General features: G+C 34.8%; 1 protein-coding gene across 1 annotated transcript; it reads right to left on the minus strand.

Annotated features, from left to right (window-relative positions):
* Nucleotides 1-3932: 3932 nt before the first annotated feature.
* LOC123561084 (uncharacterized) lies at nt 3933-11338 on the minus strand. The gene is made up of 5 exons (XM_045353260.2): nt 11260-11338; nt 10491-10755; nt 8232-8491; nt 7452-7608; nt 3933-7149 (listed from the first exon to the last, which is right to left on the minus strand). The coding sequence occupies exons 2-5, from the start codon at nt 10690-10692 to the stop codon at nt 6785-6787; spliced, it is 984 nt and encodes a 327-aa protein (XP_045209195.1). The 5' UTR covers nt 10693-10755; nt 11260-11338; the 3' UTR covers nt 3933-6784.
* Between the last annotated feature and the right edge of the window lie 245 nt (nt 11339-11583).

The raw sequence follows: 11583 nt of genomic DNA on the forward strand, positions 1-11583 counted from the left end.
TCCCCAAACAGAGAAATTTAACCATTTTCGGCGGTCATTTTGGACGTCATCTTGAATACAGTTATTTGCCATATAATGCAACTGCATCATGCAGTTCTGTAATCTGGAGGTCCTAACAAACATTTTGGTATATAGAAAGTTCATAAACCTTTATATACTCAGATAGACCGATATCTTGTCAGATAGTTTTAGGTATTTGCAGCATTATATATTATAGACAACAGACCTAATACAATGTTAGAAACTGTGTGGAATATGGAGCATTCTGTCCTTAAAGCATATGAATCACGGGTAAGACTAGTCATATCACTTTACTCCACCAAAGGTGTGTAAGCATTTTTTCCTTAACAACATTCGTTAACCACCTGTTGAGCTATGCACATATATTTAAGAAAAGATATATTCTTAACGTAAACGGGGCATATTTAAGACACATATGACAAGGCTTGCTTCCACGGGTTCTTTTGTGATTAAGTGATATCCCACTTGACATGTGATTTCGGGGAGAAGGTATTCATTAGATCATTAGCATCAATTTGTTTGTTTAAAGATATTTTTTTCCTTGTTTTAATCGGCTATATTCAAGAAAAAAAAACCGTCTCTTTTAGAATGTCATTTGTCTGTGTTTTTTTTCCGTGAAAATATATTACATATTTCGCATGTATCTCATATCCTATTCAAGGATAGAACTTCAGCATCATTAAACAAACGTGAAACATACAAGAAACATACGTGGAACACACATATAACACATTATATGGAAATGAAGTGTAAAATACGGATTCAAGTGATTTACTTTTGCGTCATGCTAACGGTAGTTTGAATTCCATAGTTTTGGACCAATAGTACAGAAACTTCTATCATAAAATGTTTTGCACTTGTTTGGAACAATATAACGACATTCAGAATTCGCTGTTGATCTCAAATATTGTCTACTAGGAACAAACTCTGTAAGCAATTCTGGTAAATACATAGGTGCTATGCCAATGTGACAGCTATATATCATGAAAGGAAGTATCTTAAACTCATTCCTTACTTTCACCGGCAACCAATGTAAGTCATACAATGCTTGTTCGGAACTGTCAAATTTCCACCTTTTAAAGACAAGTTTTACACACGTTTTGAATACGTTGCATCTTACGCACCTCACCGTTAGCTACACCATACAGTATAACATTGCAGTAATCCAAATGTGAAATACTGGAGACAAAACTAAAATTGAAGTGCCTGCTTTAGCAATCTGACTGAAGTACTTGATCTTCTAAACGAAGATCTGAGAACGACCCATTCACATTCGTCTTCTGTAGATTTTGAATTTCCAGTATTGCTATTTTTATTTTATCCAATCAGACGACTTGTTCGAATGTCAGAGAGTAAGAAAAATGTGCAGTCATTCCAGGGCTCGAACCCGGGACCCCTCGCTTACAAAGCAGGTGGCCTACCGACTGAGCTAGGCGGCTATCTGATACATTACGACATAAGAATTGTAAATATCAAAAGTCAAGGCTACAGGTAGATTTGCAAGATGTTGTAAGTTAGGCTCTGATTGGCTAGCGAAAGGGTCGTCAGAACGAGGCAATGAATAGGTCGTTTTCAGATCCTATGCGTAGCGTAATAGGATATGTACTTTAGTCAGATTGCTGCTTTAGTTAAATATTTTCGGATGTTCTTAATTCGTCGGTAATTCAACATGGCTGTACGACATTTGCGATTTACATGAGGTTTCATGAAATGCACCAAGATATCTTATTGTGCTTTTACGTTTGGCATCATCACCAGCAATGTGAATCGAATTTGTAAACCATTTGTTTAATTGAGGTCTGTTATCAAACATAATAATTTCAGTTTTAAAGTATTCATTTTCAGTTTGTTTCTATTCATCCAGTCATTGATTGTAACTGCGCACCGTTCGAGGTCTCCGGCCGCTTGTGATTCTACGGAAGCAGATGTGGGATATCAAAAAGAGTCCCAGCATAGGTGAGATACAGCTACGGACCAAGGCAACTGCCTTGGGGCACATTGTATTCAAGCTGGCAGTCTGATGAATATGCATTGTTGATATTAACCTCACAAGCAGGAGTCTTCTCATTGAAGAGCTGTTTCACCAACAACATACTGTGCATTTAGGACATCTAGCAGAATGTCGTGGTCGACAGTGTCAAATGCCGCACTTAAGTCAGTTGCAATAAGGGCCATGACTTCCAGTTTCTCTATACCACGTAGAAGATCATTAACCAAATGAAGTAGCGCAGATTCACAGGAGTGGTACGAGAGTATTTCAGAAAGTTTCGGGACAAATGTAAGTAACATTCTTATTCTTTAATATACCTTTTACTCATTGCCAGAAGCAAATTTACAAAATTAAAAATAACACGCTAATTATTATTACCATAGCAACGTTAGGTAAACGTGAGTGGGGCAACTAAATTTATAAATAATTGCAGAAAGTCTATGTCGTAATGTCGGACACAATACATATGTCAAATTATCTCAAAATATTCCCCAGAGTATTTTCTATATGCAGACTGGTTCTTAGGCAAAAGACTGTTTTGATTTACTGTTTAATCTGTAAAGAACAGCTTTCTCAAAAAGTTTTGACGGAAATGATAAGTTACCCACATGACGAAATTTGGAAAGCTCTGATTCAAGACCTGCTTTTTTAGCAAAGGTCTAACAACAGCTTGGAGCACATCTGTAAGATGCCTGGAACATACGTATAGCATACTTAATGGTTTCTATATCTGTGCTCAGCAACTTCAAAGCCAAATCTATGTTTATTTAAAAAAAAAAACAACAACAACAACAAAAAACATCATAAGTAAAACAAACATAATAGCTGGCAAATTAATTGGATAGTTGTATTATAATAATCTTCATTATCTGCCTCTGATGTCATGTAATAAAAAAACACTTATTTAATTTCTTGAGATGGCAAATCGTTTTGACGTGTATATTATTACATGACTCCTTATAAAAATCGGCGGTCCATAGATTGTGCCATTAACCGGTCTATAGTTCAACACCTTCTAGCGGCGACTCACTACAGTTTCACAAGTTATTAACGTTTCTAACTGCTGGTATAGAGTATGTAGTATGTCAACAACGCGAATAAACCGTAGAATCTTCGGTTATTGTTATGACCAGAATGGAAATAGATGTAAAACTTGGTGTTATAGAATGTGTCAAAAAGTTAGATACGAAGAGTCATGTAATCGGACTTTGAGTGTCTAAGCAAATTGTTTTAGATAATGTCATTGCGTCCTCCATAAAAGACTAGGTGGAAAACGTCATAAATACTCCGCATGGCCTGAGCAAAAGAGGTAGAATTAAATTACGTTTGTTTGTTTGATACCAGAGATAAAAACCTGGGCCATAATGAATTTGAAAGACAGTAAATATGTTAAAATATCTGTAAAATGATGTACATGAATCATATTATATATTCCCTGAAAAGGAACCTGTGCCGCACATTTTTAAGCTCCGTCGACCAATAAACGTTAGTGTTTGCAAACGGTGTTACTGCTGTTTCTGTTACTGTTGGCCAAAAAGTGATTATCTTATAACGACGACAGTTAGTAGTTTACCATTGAAATCTTTGAAAGTACGCCGAATTTAACAATTATCAATGTTTCACTATTGAAACCAGAATTATTTGACCACGTACAAGTAGAATTATTTTTTCCTATAACGAAATTTAATTAGAGTGTGGAAAGCAGCTTTAACCTAACCAGTATTCCTGGATTCTGTACGAGTACAAACTTGTTCTCCGCAAGTAACTGCAAACTTCCCCACAGGAATCAGAGGTGGAGGACTAATGATTTCAGACACATTGTCGTTTATCAAATAGTCACGGAGAACATACCCCGAGATCCGTAGACCAACGAACGCTCTTACCTATTGAGCTAAGCGGGCGGGCTAAATAAATTACGTACTTAGGTATATATGCTCTTTATTTCTCTCGGGTATACAAGGATTTTAACATATTTACACATAATACAAATAGAGTAATTAGAACGCACAAATAATAATAAATATACAACAACATACCGGTATATTAGTCAAGTACAAAAAGATCCGAAAAGTATCTGTTGAAACTGAACTGATTTTTTTAATTCAGTCAATTTAGTATGAGGTCAAAATTAACGTTTTGTTAAATTGGGCAAAATTAGCACAGAAAGGGTGTAGTCAGAGGTACATTATAGTTAAAGAGATTTACTAAACAAGATACCAGATTTGTTTGAGTTCATCGTTTACAAAACAATACACAGAACAAATACGTTTTGAACAATTTTGGCTCATCTGATACATATTTTACAAATAAACGTTTAAATAATAGTGATTAAGGTAATCTCTATGGTATAAAGCTTGTATACAGGAACAAATGTAATAGGTGAGCGATATTACAACATTTTTCAACAAAGCAAATAGCTATTCGCAGAAAGTGTTTATGTAGGCCTACTATTTTATGAGTAATTGAATCCAATCTTAGTTTCTGCAACTTAGTCTCATTTGGACAGTTCGTAAGTTCACATAGCACTTCTTGGCCAAACTTTGTTTCAATGCATTTATATAATAAGTGCCGTTTGGATTCAGTAATGAAACAATCAAACAGTATGTGATAAAGAGAGTCAGTGAAGAACTTTCCGCAAAAGTGACATAGATTCATATTTTTCCTTCCAGTTATGTTCATTGTTCATTATTCAGTTTGCTTACTACATGTGCATAAGCTAAAATATCACTATCAGTTGCACATGCCCATATTAAAGCGTGTTTAATATAAGTATGTAAAAATCTAAATCTGTTAAAATCATTATAATTTTCAATGCGGAAACGTCAGGATTCCGTTTCGTAAGATTGAATACTAGTTCTGCATTATGTACTTTTTTAAAAATTATTTTCTCTGGGAAGTTACCTGTTTGGATATAGTCAATGAGAAAATGGGATATTCTATATCTGATCAGGTATTTTAGTAAATCCTTTTTGTTTGTCGTCGATACTACATATGTACATTGAGAGCTTCGCATTAATTTCTTAACTAACAATGTTTTTGGTATATTGCAAAGACTGCCTATAGAAAACATAGCTTTCTTTTATCTACTTCAGAATGGAGGGATTTCCAGCCAAGCATGCCTAGACACATGTCAGTTCGAGTTCGGATTTCAAAGTTTAGAACCCTTTTAGCTGCAAACCTATGGGACCTTTCCGATTAAGTGTTATCTTGAATTCATAGATTATTCCATAGTTCGCCCCTAAATAATAGTCTTGGTAAGCATATTTTTGATACAAGTGATGGGGTTATGTAATTCGGATCAAGATTGATCGATAAAAAGGAGAATAATAAAAATTTCGCTTTTTGGCATGCATTGTCAATTTAATTTACTGTTGAAACGTATGCCTACATGTTTTACTTTTTGGGTTTGCTTGATTGTATTTTCTCCAAGATTCAAGATAATTGGGATCAAAGTACGTGACTGCACCAATACGTATTGAAACTAGAAGATATGAAATACTAGATGTTGATAAAAGGTTTTGTCCATTTTGTAAGGAAAATATTGATGATGAAAAACATGTCATGAAATGTCAATTATATAAGGTCCTTAGACAAGAAAAGCAAGTTCTGTAGAAGCAGAATTTAGGTACTACTCTGAAAATGAAAAGTTTTTATTCATTTTTACAAATATAGATCTAGCCAAAACGTTCTTTCTTATTTTAAGGAGAAAAAACGAATTTGTTTATAAATAAAGTAGTTAATAAATGTACAAACAATATCCGTATATTAGTTAAAACATTTGTTTTAGTTTAACACATAATTTCCATGTTAATCACTCATATTCCATGCAAAGCAATTTCCATGCAAAGTAATATGTGTTTTTTTAAATATGTGTTCAGAACATTTTGAATGGTATTCACTATGCCTTTTTAAAATACTTACAACAAAAATATGCGTTTAAAGAAAGTTTAACAATAGAAATAATAATAATTATTACATGTAAAGGAAATTACAAACAGTATAGATGTATCAATAGCACTGGCTTTATGTTGTTCTTACACCAATGTAGATATTTATGACAATCTGTAAACAATCCCTTGTTCACTGTTAATAAGAGTGTTTTATGCTTCACTACTTTTAGGTCTACTTTCTAGATATTAGATCATAATGAAAGAATCTTAAGTAATAATAATAGTAGTAAAATGTGGATATTTCAAAGTTATATCAAGCTTTTATAGTAGAAGCCAATTCTTTTATAATTCATATATGAATGACATTGTACATTATATTACTGTTTATGATTTATGTTGTATGTTGGTGTACATTGAAGAGACTATAATAAAGAATAAACATTGGCTGAGCTAAAGTTAAAAGCTGTAAAATATTTATTTGAAATTTATCTTGTAACAAAACACTTATTGAATTACTTGTCTGACAATGGTCAAAATTCTTCCGGATCTGAAACAACAGTTTTGATGCTCAATTTATCCGTCTGTCTAAATGATTGATATTTGTGCCAATAAGATTTGACGAAGTAAAGCACCTTGCAGATCTTGCAGAAAGGTAGAGACGAATGACACTGACTGTTTTAAGGCGAAGATAATGAAATACTTTGAATGATTTAAATAAAAATATAAAAAGAAATATAAAAAGGCAATTTTACACAAAACAATGATCGAAATATGTGGTGGATAAAGCGTGTCTTCATACAATGCATTATTATACAGTTTAAAAACTGGCAATGATATTTTACAGCAAAATATATATTTGTATACAATCAATCTACATGGCAGTCTACCAGCGAGGACAAGCCCAAGTTAATGTTGCCGAACACACCCCAACGCCATTCCTGTCTATCCTACCGGACACTACACGGTTCAGACCTATGTAAATATCCTCGTTCACTCCTTGACTGTCCGCCTGGCCATTCAGGGCATACAGACAGTTGTCACAAACATACTCGTCCAAGCCTTGGTCATTCACAATCCGGATATGCTGATTGCTGACGTAAATGGTCACCTCTTGTACATCGGGACCAATGGCGTTTGGGAAAGTCTTGAGCGGAAATCTTGTCGGGCATTTATCGCTTTGATAGACTCGAACTGCTGGAAATCGTCCGTCGGTCTCGGCATCATTTATCTGAGTGTTAGAGTCTCCCTCTAAAATATATCAAATGAATAAATTTACTGCAAACCGCTGTTATCATGGATCATTCCAGCCGTTTTCTGTTTGTTCATCCTTACGTGGAACTAGCATGATGTGTGTATCAATATTTCCACATTAATCAAACAAATGCATACAGTACACATGTATGCGATATTTAAGGAAGAGCCATCGAAGATGGCACTGAAGGTAAGTGAAGGAAATGTTAATGAAATCTGAACGAAGTGAAGAAAGATAAAAAAACATGAAGGTAAGAAAAATACACATTGTCTTAACATGATACGTATAGATTACTTACTCCACCCGTCGTTAGTCCTGCTGTCCCCTATGTTGAAGCCCCAGTTAGACCTCGTGCCGGAACTCAGTTTAAGGTCGATTCTGAGCATGCGCCGACCACATAACGGCTTTCTTAGACAATAGTCACAAGGTACCTTTGTAAACTTCTCGAAATTAACCTAAAAAAGAACAAAAATGAAGAGCATTCATGAAGAGTTTTAAAGTCTTACAAGATTGCGTTCGCATAAGTGAGACTAATTATGCTTATCGCCATTATTATTGTATGAATTATTATACATTGTACACGAACAATGAAATGCGCACCAAAGTAACTGGCATATTTGTTTGCAAATATGACCTGTTTTATGAACGATTAGTTTTGACTATTTTTTCTATCTATCTAGCAAGATAGCGTTACCTGCTCTGACACCAGGATGCATGTTTATAAAACTTACTTTGAAAGCCAGTCTCCAAACGGAATCTTGTCATTTGTAAGTTTCAATTTTTAGATAAGAATCAACGAATCAAATGTTGAAGTTTTGACACAACTACATAGCGCTGCTCCTAGAACTACTTTCATCAGGAGGAATACTCTGTCTTGCTTCAAATATGTCATGATCATGCTTAAAATATCGCGGGTATCATTTAGAAACAGAGGTGGGCAGACACTCATATGCTGTGCCACTTAGTTTCTGTATTTGCTTTAAAATATCTCTTGCTGTGACTGTACAGTACCTTCAGGACGGACATTTGGTTTTAAAAAAATGTTTAAATGGTCATTTCATGAAAGTTTAAACTTTACCTTAAGCAGAGCTGTTTTGCTGCAGTCCTCAGTTACTCCAGATTGAGATGTTGGTTCCTGAAGGAATTCAATGCCAGTTGCCGTGTCAATTGCATTGCAAGGGGAGTTTTTGGTTAGATCAACGTAGGCGAAACCGCGTTCACAACAAGTAGAAGTAGGAAGGAACGGCACGTATGGTCTACAAACCGGCAATGGTTTAACTCTGTCAATTGCAAAAGGTGGCCGCCTTTTCTTCGCCTTAAACTCATCGGATTTCTGACCTAAGAAAGAAAGTGATATAAACGGTATTTCAAAACTATTTGATTTACAAACCTGTTGCCGAAGGCATATGGTGAGCCATTTTGATTATTTTTCCCATCGTCCCGCGTCCGATGTTCATTTTCCGTCCGTAAATAACTGGTTTTTATTATTTGTACAACAGCTAGACTGAATATACTTCAGTCCTGGCCAGGAATCGAACCCGGGACCTCTCATATCTAAGGCGGGCACTTTATCAAGCCGCTACAAAAACTAGCTTACGTAGCAAGACAGTATTACTGTACATTTATATTAAACCCTGCTACATATTCCAGCTCCATTTCAAAATTCTTCCTCGAATTTCAACGTTTGTGGGTGTCCATTCAAATCTAGTCATAAGCTGGTAAAGTTGGCTGCCAATACTTCTACTCTTACTGGAATCGAACTCAAAACCTTCCAAAAACCTATATCGTGACACACACCCCTACAACATGAAATTCGTCCTCGTATTTCTAACTGGACAGAGAACAAGGTAAACATGATCTCATTGTCCTATATTGAGGGTCATCTGACACAAATTGAGTAAATGTCAATATAGGGGTCGATCCGGGGACCCGATTACAAAGGAAGTGAGCTAATCACCTGCCTACAGGTATTCTTCACTTTATGTCATCAAGTCCTATACCGTGACATTTAATTTTCTATTCTGAAACGACCAACCAAATCTTGATAAAAGTTCATAGTTATCCGCTCCTTATATGGTCAACAAAACTACCTGAAAAATGTCCCCACAGAACATTTGTTGCTATGGCAACATGAACGAGAGTTCAGAAAAGAGGGGGCATATACGTCAAATTTAAGACGTCTCTATTGACTAGTTTCAAGATATGGCAACAGTTTGTTAACGACCCTCGTTGATTCCAAGCTTGAACAGGTATTAAGATATGCTCCTGATTTAAACTAGTTTAAACAAACTTTTTTTGACCCAAGTAACAAAATGGACAGTTGCCGCCATTGTTGGGTTTGACTTTACTTTCAAATATGTAATGAAAGCCTATAGGCATGAAAATAGCCTAAAATATCAGAGGCTGTGCTTAGAGTCACTACGCTTATAGCATTTCCCTTCTGAACACGATCTCTTTAACAACATGGCCACCAAAGGTCCCAGACTGTAGTGCTGACTACTTGATACCAGAAACGACTTGGCAGAAGTGAAACAAAAGTGACAATAAAAAATAGACTTTCTCCGAAATTATTACATAGAAGTGATCACTAGGATCTATAGATAGAAATAGTAACAGGTTACTGTTTTCATCAGGCGAGGTCGACATGAGTTTCGAGAAAAAGAAACGTAAAATGACTACCGAAATAAACATTGTAAGAACATTTCTGCATTCACTCGGGTCTTGACACTGTACAGTTACCTGATTCAATTTACAATGGCAGCCTATTATTTGATTTTTCCCAAATCGAATAATCAATCTATCTCCGACGATTTGTAAAAAGAACCCAATATTTTTTCACTGTATTTGATGAAATTTTGTTTGAAATATTTGTTGTCTTCATTTTGTAAAAAATAACACGTTTATTCTAACGTTTGATGCTTAACCCCAGGCACAATAACTCATTATGTTGGTATTTTAAATTACATTATCTGCAAGAATCACTTGTACGATGTTGAATCTCCACAATCTTGATTTATAACCTGTATTGTTTTTAATCATAGCATCTCAAATAATAAAACACAACAAAGAACACTACAGGCCTTACTCCCTTGCTGATGCGAACAAAATACTGTTTTAATTTATTGTCCTTTGGGGAAACATACACTTAAATCTTCCAAGGGACCACCAGGTATCTTAATGTAACCGATCATTATTATTTTGGTATTTACAAAACTTTTATCGCAATGTGTTAGTCATAATTTTTTCCCCTGTATCAACCCAATCCCTCCAACAGATTGTATTTATGTCGAACTTATGCCGATGATGGGTGTGACAAATGACAATGGAAACTGCTTACCTTCATTCAAGAAATTTTCATCTCTTTCTGTTTCGGTATGTGTGTCCATCTGTGCACGTAAGGATCCAACTTCTGTTTCTTGGAGTCTTGATATAAGACGGTCTTCAAGATTCTCCAATACATCTCGGTATGAATTGTCGTCTGCTACTGATATTTTGACAATGCAGAGTATTGCCGCAATAACGAAAATCATATTCTTCATCTTCTGCTTGCAGACAAATGATTTCTTTGTGTTGTTTTCAAATCAAGTCGTGACGAAACTGTCCTTTAAAAACAATTCATGTATGTTTTCTTTTGTCATTTCTAAAATCACAGTGCACTAACTCAAAACTACTTTATAAACAAACACTATCAGTAGTATCTTCTGTCATATATTACTGGCTCTAAAACTCTGCAAGTTATCTTAAAATTTGAAACGTGTTGTCCTCGTCGAATGTTTTTGTTTTCTTTAAATTTTTAAAGAAAAACGAAGCAACTTCAATACTTAGCGAGGCAGTAATAGTAATCTTAATCTTTTATTTTAGCTGACTTTTTATGTTGCATTCCGTTAACCAACACATTAGATGATATAAAACTTTAGCACAAAGGCATGGATGTGTGCTAAATGCAAGTAAGTTTATACACATTTAAACTATTGAAGGAAGAAATTATAAACCTTTAGAATTTAAATAATTTTCTGAATATGTTTTAGTGTGAAAAAGAGAACAATATCAACTTCAAAAAATAAACGTAAAATATACGTTATAAAAACATTATACTTATTACGTACCTGTTCGTGTCTTAAAGCCAAAGGGTGTGTTTGAAGGAAAGCTTTAAGAGTACTTATACCCATTCATGACTGATTTTTCTTTACATGCTAGATCAGTCATTTGGAAAATTAGTCAGAAGGGTTGTCTAGTAAAACAATACAATATTTACAACACTTATTAGATTTGAGCATGTATTTTATGTTGATTTTACATGTGAAAATCTTTCAAATGTTTGTTACAGAAATCACGTCACCACCATGTCAAAAGCGACGGGCGCCGAAGACATAATATCAAAATGTTGGATCTTGTGAAATAAAGCTACGAATCAAAGAAAACCCTGTTAC

This window comes from Mercenaria mercenaria, chromosome 10, assembly GCF_021730395.1.
Source record: "Mercenaria mercenaria strain notata chromosome 10, MADL_Memer_1, whole genome shotgun sequence".
NCBI classification, from domain to species: Eukaryota; Metazoa; Mollusca; class Bivalvia; order Venerida; family Veneridae; genus Mercenaria; species Mercenaria mercenaria.

Bases quoted from the DNA above. Each gene is read 5' to 3' on its own strand.
- LOC123561084 (XM_045353260.2), bottom strand. From the start codon at position 10,692: ATGAAGAATATGATTTTCGTTATTGCGGCAATACTCTGCATTGTCAAA. The intron at 8,492-10,490 runs GTAAGCAGTTTC...TTTCTTTCTTAG, and splicing joins TGAAAATTTCTTGAATGAAG to GTCAGAAATCCGATGAGTTT. The intron at 7,150-7,451 runs GTAAGTAATCTA...GATATATTTTAG, and splicing joins CAGGACTAACGACGGGTGGA to AGGGAGACTCTAACACTCAG.